Source organism: Acinonyx jubatus, chromosome A1, assembly GCF_027475565.1.
Source record: "Acinonyx jubatus isolate Ajub_Pintada_27869175 chromosome A1, VMU_Ajub_asm_v1.0, whole genome shotgun sequence".
NCBI lineage: Eukaryota > Metazoa > Chordata > Mammalia > Carnivora > Felidae > Acinonyx > Acinonyx jubatus.
In genome coordinates, this window is record NC_069380.1 from 141,701,148 (window position 1) to 141,716,919 (window position 15,772).

The 15,772-nt window shown below is 35.0% G+C and overlaps 1 protein-coding gene across 4 annotated transcripts in view; it reads left to right on the plus strand.

Moving 5' to 3' along the window:
* The first annotated feature begins 4,145 nt into the window (after positions 1-4,145).
* TENT2 (terminal nucleotidyltransferase 2) overlaps positions 4,146-15,772 on the plus strand; it is a 71,166-nt gene continuing 59,539 nt past the window's right edge. The window contains exons 1-5 of one of the 4 annotated variants that reach the window (XM_053224326.1): positions 4,146-4,484; positions 4,714-4,783; positions 10,334-10,507; positions 10,940-11,029; positions 13,503-13,740. In XM_053224326.1, the coding sequence (XP_053080301.1) occupies positions 10,371-10,507; positions 10,940-11,029; positions 13,503-13,740 (465 nt within the window). In that variant the 5' untranslated portion in view covers positions 4,146-4,484; positions 4,714-4,783; positions 10,334-10,370. Of the gene's footprint in view, positions 4,784-10,333; positions 10,508-10,939; positions 11,030-13,502; positions 13,741-15,772 lie in introns of all 4 variants that reach the window. The other 3 variants (XM_015069091.3, XM_015069095.3, XM_053224328.1) reach the window with 3 other exon arrangements.

Sequence of the window (15,772 nt, forward strand, 5' to 3'; positions counted from 1 at the left end):
TCGTTTACCTGTTGGCAGACATTTGTGTTGTTTCCAGTTCTTGCCTATTATGAACACAATTGCTATGACATGTGTGTACAAGTCTTTGTGTAAACAAATGCTTTCATTTCTTTTGGATATATATCTAGGGGTGTAATGTCTAGGTCACATGTAAATATACGTTTAACTTTTTAAGAAATCGCCGAAGAATTTTCCTAAGAGGATGTAACATTTCACATTCTCATTAGTGGTTATGAGAGTTCCAATCACTCCACATTGCAACCATAGTTGGTATGGCTAGTCTTTTTCATTTTACCGTGAAATAGGTAGGTGGTGATATTTCACTGTGGCTTTAATTTGTATATTCTCTAATTACTCATGATGTTGAGCATCTTTTCATGCACTTATTTGCCACTTATATGACCTCTCTGGTGAAGTGTCTATTCAAACTTTATGCTCAATTGTTTATTGGGTTGCTCATTTTCTTATTAAGATATGAGAATTTTTTGTTTTTTGTTTTTGAGGTATGAGAGATTTTCAAAATATACATTCTGGATACAAATTCTTTATCAGATATGTGATTTCTAAATATTTTCTTCGGTTTTTGGCTAGTTTTTTTCATTTTCTTAGTGTCCTTTAAAGAAATAGTTAATTTCTTTTAACTATTGAATGATGAAGTTCAATTTATTACTTTTTGTCTTTTAAGGATAGTGCTTTAAGTATTATACCCAAGAAATCTTTGTTTAGCCTAAGTTCAGTTATTTTTCCCTGTTTTCTTCCACAAGCTTTAAGTTTTATGTTTAGATGTATGACCCATTTTGTGTTTTCCCACACAATATTTAACTTCCAACACAATATTTAACTAATTAATTAATTTATTCATTTCACCTATGAACACCCAAATATTTCAGCATTATTAGTGAAGTCACTAATACAGTCACAATTACTGAATTGCCTCTGTCCTTTGTTGAAATCAACAACTTTGGCACTTTTTAAAAACTCTATTCAGTTTCATTGAATAGGATTTGGTCAGTTTTATTGATCTGTTTCTCTTTCTTTACACCAATACTGTATCTTCTGGGTTAATGTAGCTTTATAGTAAATAGTGAAATCAGGTAATTTAGTGTAAGTTCTGCAACTTTGCTCTTCACTCTCAAAGTTGTTTTGGTTGTTCTAGGTCCTTTGCCTCTCCATATAAATTTTAGAATCCTTTTGTCAATTACTAAAAAAGCCTGCTGGGATTTTGATCGGGATTGTATTGAATTTACAGATTAATTTGGAGAAGAACTGACATTTTTAAAGTTTTGGCTCTGGGTGGCTCAGTCGGTTGAGCGTCCGACTTCGGCTCAGGTCACGATCTCACGGTCCGTGAATTCGAGCCCCGCGTTGGGCTCTGGGCTGATGGCTCAGAGCCTGGAGCCTGCTTCCGATTCTGTGTCTCCCTCTCTCTCTGAGCCTCCCCCGTTCATGCTCTGTCTCTGTCTCAAAAATAAATAAACGTTAAAAAAAATTTTTTTTAAGTTTTGGCTCTTCTAAACCATGAACATGGTATATCTTTCTGCTTGTGTCTTCTTACATTTCTCTCAGCATATTTTGTATTTTCAGTGTACAACTTGAATATCTTTTATCAAACTTATCCTGATATACTTCACATTTTTGATGCTATTTTAAATGATATTTTAAATTCCAATTTCAGATTGTGTATTGTTAGTATAATACAAATACAATTGACTTTAGTATATTGATTTTATATCCTGTGATCTTGATGATCTCATTAACAGTTCCAGTAGCTTTTGTAGATTCTGTAGGATTTTCACCACAGATCATATTATCTGCAAATAAAACCAGTTTTACTTTTTGCTTTTCAATTCGGATGCCTTTTATATCTTTTTCTTGCCCATTGCACAGGCTAGACCCCCTACTACAATGCTGAAGAAGTGGTGAGTACAGAAATCCTTGCCCTGTTCCTCATCTTTGCTGAAAACATTTAGTTCTTTACCATTAAGTATGGTGCTTTTTATAGATGCTTTCTATCAAGTTGAAGAAGTTTCCTTGAATTCTTAGGAATGGATATTGGGTTTTGTCCAGTGCTTTTGCTGCATCTATTAAAATGATGATACAATTTTTCTTAGTTAATATAGTGAATTATAGTGTTTGATTTTCTATTAATTCAACCTAATTGCTGGGATAATTCCCCTTTTGGTCATGATGTGTTATCTTTCTTACATATATTAGAATAAAAACAGCAGGAATTTTGTTAAGAAATTTTGCATCTGTTTATAAGTATATTGGTCTGTAGTTTTCTTGTAACCTCTTGGGTTTGAGTACCAGGAGGACTTTGGCAGAATTGGAAGTTTTCTTTTAAAAATACATCTTGTTAACTCTACAAAAAAAGAAAGCTGGAGTGGCTACATTACAATCAGAGAAAGTACACTTTAGAGCAAAAAAATATTACCAGGAGAAAAAGAGATTTAATAAAGTGGATGATTTATAAAATAGATCGTTTCATAATGAGAAAATACTTTTCACAATCAATTTCATTAAGGATAAATTAATCTAAATAACAGAACAAAATCCTAAAGCCAAGAGCACACTGTACACATTGTATGTTAGTTAACTTGACAATAAATTATATTAAAAAAATAATACAACAATTACAAATGCAAAAAATAGTCTATGCAACTAACAGCAGAGTTCAAAATACATGAGGCAAACCTGATAGAACAAGTAGAATTAGAAGAATCCATAATTACAGTTGGAGAGTTCAATACTCCTCTCAATAATTAATCGGGTAAGTAGACAAAAAACATACTCTAAATCCTTCAGGATTTAGAAGATTTGAACAATAGTATTAACCAATTTGATGTGATTGATATTTGTAGAACATTTCACCCAACAATTGTATCAATACACATTCATCTTAAATGCACATCGAATATTTACCAAGGCAGACTATATTATGAGTCACAGAATAAGTCTCAGTAAGTTGAAAATGATTCAAATTATGGAAAGTATTTTAACTGGATTATTAAATAATGGAATTGAATTAGAAATCAGTAACAGAAAGATGTCTGGAAAATTCCTCAATTTTTGGAGACAACATAATACACTTGCATATAAACCACGGGTCAAAGAAAAAAATCTATGGGGAAATCAGAAAGTATTTTGAAATGAAGGAAAATGAAAACATAATATATTAAACATATTAAACATAAATATTAAACATATTAAATATATTAAAACGTGTGAGATGTAGTTAAAGCAGTACTCTGAGTTACAACAGAAGAAACATCTGTAATCAGTGATCTCAGTTTCCAAGTTAAAAAAACTAGTAAATTAAAAAAAAACTTAAAAAATAAAAAAAAAGCAAAAGAAAGGAAATAAACCTAAGAGAAGAAATCAGTAAATAGGAAACAAACAATAAATATAATCTTTGAAAGCAAAAGATGGCTTTGGGATTTGAGATCAGTAAAGTTGATAAGCCTCTCTCCAGAATGATCAGGAAAAAAGAACGAGGATACAAATTACCAACTACAAAAATGAGAAATTCTTCTACAGGAATTAAAAAGAAAATAAAGGTATATTGTTAACAGATTTACATTAACAAATCCAACAACGTTGATATTTTCACCACCAGCAAAGTTCACTCCAGTAGAAATATTAAATATTTGTTGAATAAGGGAATGTTAGCTATTATTAAGGACAGGGCGCCGAGTCCAGGCTTTAGAGATCAATAAGGCATTTCAGCCCCAAGCTGCTTTCATTTCACTGGAGGGAGGAAAATAACCAAAACTTAATACAGATCAGTGCAAAAGAGTGAGGGAAAGCTGGGTCAGGAAAAGCTCCTCTCGGGCGGAGTCATCCAGCTGAGACACGAAAGACCCGTAAAAAGTGCTTAACTTTTTAAAAAGTGCACAGCTGTCGTTGTGCATTAGCTCGGACGCGGCCCAGAGCCGAACAACGCGGCCCGGCCACCGCCGACTACCTGATCCCTCTTGTCTCAGGGCAGGCCTAGCCCTTCCACATTCGCGCTCGCAGCTGCTGAACAGCCACCTCCGTCCTAACCCAGACCGTAGCATTTGTGCGCCTGCGCACTCAAGCAAAGCACTTGCTGGGGCGGGCGGGGAGGCTGCCGGAAGTGTGACCTTTCGCTCCCTGCTCGCTGTTCCCATCCGGGTCGCGACAGTCTTCCGGGTGTTTCTGACAGGGCTTTCTACACCGCTTTTTCGGTGACTTTTTGGTCTTCCGCTTCTTGCCACCGCCCCGAACCTCCCACACCCTTGCTGGCCCTGCCTTTTCTTGTGTCGCTCCTCCCCGGCCGCCGAGCCCGGGGTTTAGGTTGCGATCCGGATCCGGAGCCAGGCCTAGCTTTTACGCGGGCCACTACCTGCTTTGGCTGCGGCGAAAGCGACAACCGAGCGCGCCGGGCTCTCGCTGCTCCGGCCTTGGAGCTCCTGGGCGGGCAGTACCAGTAGGCCCTGCTTAGCCCTTCCCCGAGGAGACCTGTGAGTTAGGGGGCTTCGGAAAGGGACGCAATGGTGTAGGCCCAGGTCGGGGGCGGGGCTCGGGGAACTTTTCCTCAAACCGCACTGTTATGTTTGCGTGGGAAGTTCCGGCGATCTTTCTTAGACGTCCCAGACGTATGGGCGGCCCCAAGGCTGCTGCACTTTTCTGAAGAATCTTAGGACCGCTTACTTTTTCCACTCGTTTCCTTTCCTCGCGCCCCGTTCTCAGTCTAGGAGCAAAAGAGGAAGACCGTGTTGGGACCCCTGCATGGAGTTTCAGAGGGTGGTGAAAAAATAAGGTAAACATCTGGATTAAGTATTTAAAATGTAAGGCTTTTAATCAAAGGGGCCTCAGTTCTTCACTTTCCAGGGAAGTGCTCAGTCTAGGACTCTGTCAGATTGTTGTACCCTTCATTTCCCGGTCAGCCTTGGTAGATAGACTCGTCATCTGCCTAGGCCAGAGCACGATGGGGTTTATGTGTCTCACAATTTCTTGATTATCCAAATACCGTCTTTTCTCTCCTTCAGCTCTTTGTTTGAAATAGGAGTTACGTACTTAGATTGCGGATACCAATAGGGTGAGCCGAAAAGAAACAGAGAAACTAAAACTCAGGCGAAATGGGAACTTGTTGACGGATATGTGGTGTGTGATTTTGTGAGGGAAGATCATAACTGAACACTAAATCTGCGTTTTGTATTACAGGTAACATACTCTTCTTGTAAATTCTGTCTTGGACGGTTTATTATCACAAGGCTTTTAATATGTACAGCCAAGAGGCTCACAATATTTAGCCAGTGGTAGTAACATTATTTTGTTGGTGTGATGGCCCCAATTATGTCTGGTCTGGAAATGCTCTTTCATACAGGCTTTAGGTGGAACAGGCCATTTATCAGTCATTTAAGAAATGGCCATTTCAAACCACATGACAAGATTTTTTTTTTTTTTAGCTCTGGGTTGGTATCTAATTCCTAATCAAAAGGAATGTCCTTTTCAAAACTCGCAAGTAGTTTTGACAGTGGGTGAGCAGGATATAGGATTTGGACTTTTTGCGTTGTGGAGAAAAGAAGTGGGTTTAGGAGGTCAAAGGCATTTGGACAAAGTGGACAGATAACTTGATTTAGTTGCCATAGTTCTGGCTTTTGGTTTTTATACTGGGGAGATTCTGCTTTCCTTGGAATCCTGATTATGGAAGGAATTATGTAACCTTGAAAGTTCTCTAATTGGTTGGAGAAGAGTCAAATTTAGGGCAGAAATTCCAGGTTGTGAGTTACAGGACCAAATACCGTATCACTAGGAATTACTTTGTAAACCACTCCTGTACACCCTTGTCTCCTGTATGATTATTTACAAATAAACGTATATAATTTCCCATTGTGTCAACCTTAGTCAAGAAGCAACTTTAAGATTCTTTCCTTAAGAACCATGCAACGGTTTTAAAACACTTCTTCAGAAGTTCCTGTATCATCCTATTTTATTGTCACGAGCATTGAGAAGCCAATAACTTTAAAGTTAAGGAAAATAAGATACCAGCAATAATCTGGATTTTCTTTCTTTATTGTAGAATTTCTTATCCCTGCTATCACAGTTGATGTGGAATCGTGTTTTATGTAGATCATCAAATAGACTTACTGAAGGAGCCTTTCATTCAGAATATAAAGAAAAAGATACAAAATTTTGTGGTGGTCTCTTTAATTCTATGGTAATAGGTGTGTCGGATTTTATACTCTAAAGCTCTATATTCTGTTTAAAAAATGATTCCTCATATTGTTTTTGATGGATGATTATTTTTGGATTATTTATATTATTTATCTTCATCAAAATCAGTGTTGAAATGTATTAGAAAAATATTAGAAAGAGGAATTGAAATTCATGCCTTTTGGTTTACTTCCTGATTTCTAGATGGTCATGCAGGATGCCCATGTTGGGGAGCAGTGAATGCCATTGGTTACATTCCCTAGGAATGATCTGACTGTGAGGGCTGGCCTTGTTGAAGCCATACTTCAGGGCCAAGATTCATACTGAGGAGAACCTGACAGATACTTTGTTTTGGAGGAACTCCAAAAGCTTCAGTTGCTTATCTGGGAATTTGGGATAGGCTGAACTAGATACCTGCCTTAGGTAAACTTTTGGTTCTGGAATCACTGTAAGCTTTTAAACCTTGGATAATTTGGTCATTAGCTTTGTAGAGTGTTTGTGGGCCACAAGACGTCTTTTGACTTGTTCTTGTTTTGGATCTTATCATGTCATGGCATAGAAATAAGGTGAGGTCTAGACTGTTTTGTCATTTTGGGTTTTCAAGTCTTAATGCATGTATATGGGGCTTTATTTGGGTCCAGAGGAAAAACATAAGCATATTGATGTAAACAAAGTGTCTAGAATTTTAACTATTAATTGATTTAAATAAATCTGAAAATAGAACATTTTAATTTTAGCTTTCTGAATACAGATTCCTTCCCTTGTTTGATCAGTAGTATCTGTATTCCAAGAAAATGAAATATCAAGCAAAATTCATTTAATGAATTATATTTAATGTTATTTTCTCATGAATCTTATGAAATAGGAGTTATGTTTTGTGGGAGTTTGGGTTAGGGAAACAGAATAAAGAAAGTCAAGAAAGAAAAGAGCATGAACCCAGACAAAGGCTAGAACATGGCTTTAGTTGCTAGTCTTGAATCTGGCATTCTGTGATTATTACATGTACTTTTAATAAAGGATTGTCCAGAATCCTGCTTGGTTCAAGATATTTTCCATTTCCTTTGAGCAGTGAAAATCAGGGAGTACAGTTTAGCAGTTATGATAGGAATGATTAAAAAAAAAAGTATCCTGTAATGAGATACAGACCTGCTGAAGGGAGTTGATGAACTCTTGTTTTCTGGAGGTAACACCTTGTCTCTGGTTCAGATTAGAGAGTCGGGCACTTGGGATGAGATCTGATGGGATCCTACGACTCTTATTCACAATCCATTATAAATCTTGGCCTAGTGAATCTCGTTCATTATCTGTGTACATCCTTGGAACTTTAGTCTTGCAAAATTGAAAAAAAGCAAGGAACAAAGTGTGAATGAGTGATTTATTAGTTTCTTCACAGATCTTTCTCTTTTTCTATCCTGTTTTCTCTACCAGTTTTTCCAACCATCTGGTCTCAATACCCAGCGGCAGCTATTATTTCTTTTAGATGCTTAAGTGTTATTTTCCTCTGTTATTCCTCAAAAACTTCTATGGCTTATTTTTAAAATTGACATCTACTGAAAATTAGAATTCAGCACCTTAATGTAGCCTCCCTTATCATTAAATTGTACTGTATATGAACATGTAAATATATATAGCATATTTTAATAATATATGTAATCTTTAAATAAATATATGAAATAGATATGTAATATGTTACAATTTTGTTTAGATTGATATTTTTAATGTTTGTGTTATTGTGAGAACCAAATAGATAATGATTATATATCCTTTTTTATATGACTTTTTGAGTGTGTGTGTGTGTGTTTAGGTAATTTCTTTTTAACTTGCTACTTTTTTGTTTGTGTGATTATTTTTGCTCCTCTCTGTGGTCAAATACATCAGGTAAACTGCCAGTAAAGTTCTAAGTTTTTTTCTCCTTGGGTCTCTTCTTGAAACCCTTCATCCTCTTGCTCTAATTTAAGCTGGTAGCTTTCCTTCACCACTGTTCTGGGGAATTACTTTGTCTCTGCCCTACAGCAGGTCTCCCTTTTCGTAGATCCCAGGTTTTTTGTTTTGTTTTTTTTTTTGATACTTGACATGTCTGAACATGTTTTTATTCTCCCTTGCAGTGATAGTATGGCTCGGTATAGAATTGTAGCTTGAGAGCATTTCCTGCAGAGACTTGAAGGCGCTAACTTCATTGTCTTGTAGTTTCCTCTGTTGCTATTGAGGATTTTAAAGTCATTTTGATTGTCAGCTCTTTATTTATAACATTTTCCTCTTCTGTAATATAAGTTTCTTTTTCCTTATGTTCTGAAATCTTACCATAATATACCTTGGTACATACATTTTTTAAGGTGCGCTTTGTGCTCATTAGGTCCTTTAAATCTCAGGATTGGTTTTTTTCAGTCCTGGACGTTTTATTGTTTTGTTTATTTGATAATTTCCTTCTGTGTGTTTTCTCTCTTCTACAGGAACTTCTGTTATGTTGGATGATGGACCATATAGTTTGATTCTCTTATATTTTTTTCTCTTATTCTCCTGCCTCCTTTCTGCCTTTACTAGTTTTTCATTTTTATTCTAAGAGATTTCCTCAGTGTTCTTTTAACTTTCTACTCAGTGTTTCTGCTTTTAATTTTATAATTTCGAAGAGCCTTTTCTGCTTTTTAAACAGTATATTGTTTTCTGGGGTTTTTTTTGCTTTAATTAATTAATTAATTAATATATTTATCTTGCTCTTGGAATTGTTTTTGTTTATTCCTGGATCTTTTTTCTCTTATGGTGATCCTTGAATGTTCATTTTAAGTGAGAGTTCCTAGAAATCAAATTGGAAGCTCTGTGTGCATGGGTGGGCAGTTTAGTAGTAGACTTTACTGTAGTTTGCTAGCAGGCTTAACTTGTTCTTCATGGAAAACTGTTACTATATTATAGGTTCTCTGGTTACCATGTCATTTGGTTTCTTTCCCAGTACCATAAATGGGTTTTCTGATTGCCTGCATTGGGAGGGTGGGCTGGGGATCCTATTTTCACTTTGTTGATTTTACTTAATACTTGATTTGTTTGTTACTTTGCCCTACTCTTTTTAAGTTTGTAGCCTTTGGGATCAGTCATTGCAAAGTATAAATCTCTCCTGCCTGGGTCAGTGAATGGTTCTGATTGCTTTGTACAATAGTTCCCCTGCTTATTCACACAGGAGACATACTAAGACCCCCAGGGAATGTCTAAAACTGTGGGTAGTACCGAACCCTATATATACTACGTTTTTTCCTGTATATACGTACCTTCGATAAAGTTTATAAAGTACAATTAATAATAAAATAGAACAATTATATTACTATACTGCAGTAAAAGTTTTGTAAATGTTGTCTCTTGGAATATCTTAATTATATTGTATTCTGTGATGATGTAGATGATAACATACCCATATGATAATATGAAGTGAGGTGAATGGTGTGTGTATTATGACATAGTGTTAGGCTGGCTACTATTGACCTGACGATATGTCAGAAGGAGGATCATCTGCTTCTGGGCCATGGTTGACCACAGATAACTGAAACCACAGAAAGTGAAATTGTGGGTAAGGGGGGACTGTTATGTATGTTTTCCCCATTGCTGTGGAACAGGCTATCTTTTATGTGACGTCCTTTATATAAATTATTTAGACTTTGAAGGAAATCTCAGAATTTTATAGGTATTAGTACGGATTCCTTCCTTTGTTTGAGTTGATCTGTAAGAAGATGTGTAAGATCTATATCCTAAGAATCAGATTGTCATATTATGGTTTATACCTTTGAATAAATTCAACTGGGTATAAATGTAAGAATCTGTATGGCTTCATTAAATGTCTGTCCTGAGTGGTGTCTTTTTTATTATCAGAGTATGTGGTGATAACTTGATTTCTGAAAGATCTGTTGATATGAGGTTAAATACATCAGAAATTAGAAACTTGCATTTTTTTTTATCATTTGCATGATTTTCTTAATCTAGATTTAAAATTCATTATTAACAAGTTTTTGGTTACCTGTAGTGGGACTTAAGAGACCTGTTAAAACTTTTGAAATAACTTTGTAAGTAAAATTCATAACTTGGTAAATAATTGTTTTAAATAATAGATATTAGTTATTACTGAGTTCAGTATTTTCAAGATATAATAATTTGTCTTTTAAAACTATCCTAGGTAGAAGAATACATGTTCACTTTTAGTGAACAAGAGCATGTTCCCAAACTCAATTTTGGGTCGCCCGCCTTTCACCCCAAACCATCAACAACATAATAATTTCTTCGCCCTGTCACCAACTCTTTATTCACACCAGCAGCTTATAGATGCACAGTTCAACTTTCAGAATACAGAGTAAGTATGGTGTTATTTTGGCCCATATCATTTGTAAATTTTGTGTTCTAATTGAGAACATTTTTATATGTTTATATGTTTCATTTTTACATGAAATGTTTGAAGTTAAAAAAACTGTCATTGTTGGGGTGCTTGGGTGGCTCATTTGGTTGAGTAACCGGCTCTTGGTATTGGCTCAGGTCATGATCCTATCGTGGGATTGAGTTGCTACGTTGGGCTCCATGCTGAGCATGGAGTCTGCTTAAGATTCTCTCTCTCTCTCCCTCTGTCCCCTACCCCACTCGTGCTCACTTGTGCTGTCTCTAAAACAATAATAAAAAAGGTCATTGTATTGTTTTTTCTGATCAGTGAAATATTTAGTTTTTTATGAAATTGCTTTTTTGTTTAAGGGAAAAATGTTTATTACTATTGTTCTTTCTGTGTTTTTGGTAGTTTGTCAAGAGCGGTGTCATTACAGCAGTTGACATATGGAAATGTCAGTCCAATACAGACCTCAACTTCTCCGTTATTTCGAGGAAGGAAGTAAGTACTTCTTAATTATTTTAAAAGAAAAGTTTGCATTTCTCTGAACTGTAGCTGAGTGTTTCTTGTATTCAGATTGTGTGGACATTATGCCCTAAATTTTATTTTCTGGAACCTGTGAAGTCATTCCTGTGACAAAATTTTGAAACTTTTATATTAAACTTAAAAAATTTTAGGGATACTTTTGTTGATTTATTACTGCCATTGCAAATTTTAGATGGAATGAAGCCACATTTTTCAGAAGACTACTTTTAATGGAGATTTTAACTAAATTAGATTGTTTTCTGAATTAGTTTGCTGGGGCTGCCATATCAAAGTACAACTGATTGGGTGGCTTGCACAGAAATTTATCTTCTCACAGTCCTGGAGGCTGGAAGTCCAAGATCAAGGTGTTGGCAGGTTTGTTTTCTTCTGAGACCTCCCTCCTTGGCTTGTAGATGGCTGCCTTCTCTGTGTCCTACACGGGCATCTCTGTGTTTTCTGTGTCCTAATCTCTACTTCTAAGGACACTAGTCATATTGGATTAGGGCCTACTTTTAATGACACCATTTTAAGTTCTTTAAAGGCTGGATGTTCAAAACAGTCAAATTTTGAGGTACTGCTCAACCATTAGAATTTTGAGGGGACACAGTTCAGCCCATATTATCTTCTTTCTAGTAAAATTCACTATTCAATTTATCTAAATCTTACACACCTAAGGTTCTGTAATATATATTATTATAGTAAAAATTTTTACATGTTTAAAGCTTTCTATAGAGAAGTCAGAGTCAACTAATTTTAACCAATTAGAAGAAATTGATGTATCACAAAGTAATTATAATAGAATTTTAGAGATGATTATTAAAATAAGGTTTGGCAGTATTTGCAAGATATAGCTGCTGAATGCCTATATAAACATTCCATAAATTTATGTCCGATTAAAAATAACACTAGCTAAGAATTATTGATCATTCATGTAGCAATTAGCGTTGTTCTGTGGAGTTTACAAATGATTTAAGTTTCACAAAACTTTATGAGATGAGTACTGTTATCCCTCTTCTGTTGAGAAAGATGAAACAGAGGTTAAGCAACTAGTTATTCAGGTAGAGGCACACTTAGGATTTGGGCCCAGGTAGTCCGGCTCTAGATCTTGTGCTTCAAAGCACTGTGAGTTGTTCTTCAAAGTTATCATTGTGGAAGGCTTTATAATGATGCCAAAAGTATTGGCTTTAATTGAGATTTTAATTTTTTTGAAATTGCCTGGATAGCCAGTTTGTGAATCACAAATGAAAACAAATTCCATTGGCTCATAGTTGTACTTTAAAAACTAAAATTGACATTCTCAAGAGAAGCAGCATATAAAGCTAAGTCACTTTTATGTTAACAGATATTAAATATACTCTTAGGTTTTTAGTACTGTACACTTTTACTTGTGAGTAGGAGTTCTACTTATTTTGGGGGTCAAGGAGAGAGGAGTTGGTGTAATCCTACTGGGGTATTAAAATAAAAAACCTTTGGATGGCCGTGACCCAGTAGTTGGACCATTTCCCATGGCCGAAAGTATTGTCTGTATGAACAAACTTAATATATCAATGAAGTAAATATCTTTTTTTAGACAAATAATTATTTTCATTCTGGCTTTTATTTTGAAAAATTTTATGCCTCCAGAAAAATTTAAAGAATAGTACAGTGAACATCTGTATGCTGTTTACCTAGGTCCATTAAAGTTTTGCTTCATTTGATTTTTTTGCCTCTTTCTCTTTATTCCTACTTTTTTTTTTTTCCTGAACCATGATGAAAAATTGTAGACATCATTTCACTGTACATCAGTGCATTCCTGCTAAGAACAGGGATCTTTTCCTATATAACCAAAATACATTAGTCATGCCCAAGAAATTTAACATTAATACAATACTGTTATGTGAAATGCAGTTAGTTTTCATATTTCTTTAGTTGTTCAGTGTCTTTATAGCTTTTTAATATGATCTTTCCAACTGATGAACCGGAATATAGGTGGACTTTTTAACTATGTAACACTCAGTTCACTTAATTTTATTCTCATTCTTTAGAATTTGGGTTTTATTGTCAGTGTTTCTATGAATGGAAGTTTTCCTCCAAGTTTTAACTGCTGAGATAAAATATTGGGATAGTTCTGCAGGAGACTAACCCTGATATATGTAGTGTATAGGTTTAAAAATATATACATACATATTCTATAAATTATATATATGTATATATATATACATACATATGTGTGTACATATATACACACACCCACATACGTACACACACATTATCAGTATGCATTTTTCCTAAGGTGTTTTTCTAAGGCTTCTCTTGTGCTCAAAATGAATATTTTAAGATTCACATAGAACTAATAATGTGGCCCTGCTGAAAGAGTCAATATTGGCACTTGTTATTTTTATAGTTTTAATTGTTTTCTGTCATTAGAAAGTTATATCTTTAATTACTAAGGTATATTGCTTGTTTTCAGGAGATTAAGCGATGAAAAAAACCTTCCTCTTGACGGTAAACGGCAGCGTTTCCATTCACCCCACCAAGAGCCAACTCTAGTTAACCACATAGTGCCTTTATCAGGTGAAAGAAGATACTCAATGCCGCCATTGTTTCATACACACTATGTACCAGATATAGTCAGATGTGTTCCACCTTTTCGAGAAATACCATTGTTAGAACCTAGAGAAATCACACTGCCTGAGGCCAAAGATAAGGTAATAATAATATAGATTTTAGTTTTACCTTTTGGAAAGTTGATATAAATAATGTATTAAAAACATCAGAAATATCTAATGTTTTGGATTAAATAGAATATGTCTTTTTTTGCACTGTTTAAACTACTCAACCTAGTTTTCTGTCTAAATTTGATTTTTTGATTTTTGTTAGCTTTTCTTTTATGGAAGTGTAGCTTTCATATCAGGAAATCAGATTTTCTCTGATTTGTAAAAATCTGGATTAGAACTCAAAACATTTGATTTCTTAGTTTAGAGAACTCTACTGTTACTTATTTTTATTTTAGAGAAACACATTTTCATATGGTTATTATAAATGTCAAAAAGCATTTCCTTTTGGGAGGTTTGTGTTCGTCATGAAGTTTTTGAATGTCAAAAATAGCGAATCCAGGAGTCATGGAGAAATTGATACAATCAGAGTGATATGATGCAGAAAGATCTATCAGAAACATTTGTAAAAAGCATTTCCAATAAATGAAATAAAGCTGTTTAATAATTCTTGGAAAATGACATTATCAGCATTGGGGAACAATGAGTTATTTAACACTAATATTAGAAGCATATTTACCCCCTACCCCCAAATAATTTTAGGTAATTTAGAAGAGTTTACAATGTAAATATCTGTGTTCTCTTGGCTTGTCTGTGGATTACATTTTGCTGTTTTTACATTTTCAAAGCTGCTCCACTTTTAAGAAATACTGACATCTGTAGGCTAAGGAGAATGATCCTGAAGGGAGTATAGTGACTTTGTTTTACTCATCTGTGGGTTCCTGGCAACCAGCATAGGTCTAGAATGTTGTAAATGTATAGAAAATGTTGGATCAAAAAAGGAGCACTTGGTTCATTCTTTAGTTGTGCTGCTTTTTATTCCGTCATCATTCTTTCATTGTATCATAAAATTCACTCTTTTTAAGTATACAGTTCAGTTTTTAGTATATTCACACAGTTGTACAGTGATCACCACTCTCTAATTCTAGTATGCTTTCATCGTCCCCAGAAGAAACATGTACCCGGTACCAGTCCCTTCCCCGTCCCTGACCTTCCTCTCCCTTACCACCTGCCCCCCTTGGTTGCCACCAGTTGATTTTTTTATCTCTATGGATTTGCTTATTCTAGACATTCATATAAGTGGAGTCATACATTATGTGGTCTTGCTTTTTTAACTTAGTGTCTTTTCAAGGTTCATCCATGTCATAGAAGTGTCAGTTCTTTGTCTCTTTTTATAACTGAATAATATTCTGCTGTATAGATACACCATTGTATTTTGTTTATGCATTCATCATTTGCTCAGCTTTGGGGCTGTTTCTTCTCTTTGGCTATTCTGAATAATGCTGCTATGAAAATCTGTGTACAGGTTTGTATGGACATGTTTCTATTTCTTTTGGGTGTATGCCTAGTAGTGAAATTGGTGGGTTAGGTGCTAATTCTATGTATACCTTTTTGAGAGCTGCCAGTGTTTTCTAAAGTGGCTGCACCATTTTACATTCTCACCACCAATGTATGAGCATTCCAATTTATCTACATCCTTGTCAACACTTGTTATTGTCTGACTTTTTGATTATAGCCATCCTAGTTGGTAAGAAATGGTATCTCATTGTGATTTTGATTTGCATTTCTCTAATAACTAATGATGTTGGTCATCTTTTCATTTGTGTATTCAGATCTTTTGCCCATTTTTTAATTGGAGTATTTTTTATTGTTGACCTGTAAGAGTTCTTTGTATATTTTGAATATTAGACAATTATGTATGATTTGCAAGTATATTCTCCCATTCTTGATTTGTATTTTTCCTTTCTTGATGGTGTCCTTTGAAACACAAAAGCTTTTCATTTTAACCAAGTCCAATTTATCTTTTTCTTTGGTTGCTTGAGCTTTTGGTGTTGTATATAAGAAACCATTGCCTGATCCAAGGTCTCAAAGATTAATGTCTATGTGCTATTCTAAGAGTTTTATAGTTTTAGCTCTTAGATTTAGGTCTTTGGTCCATTTTGAGTTTTAATATGATATGAAGTAG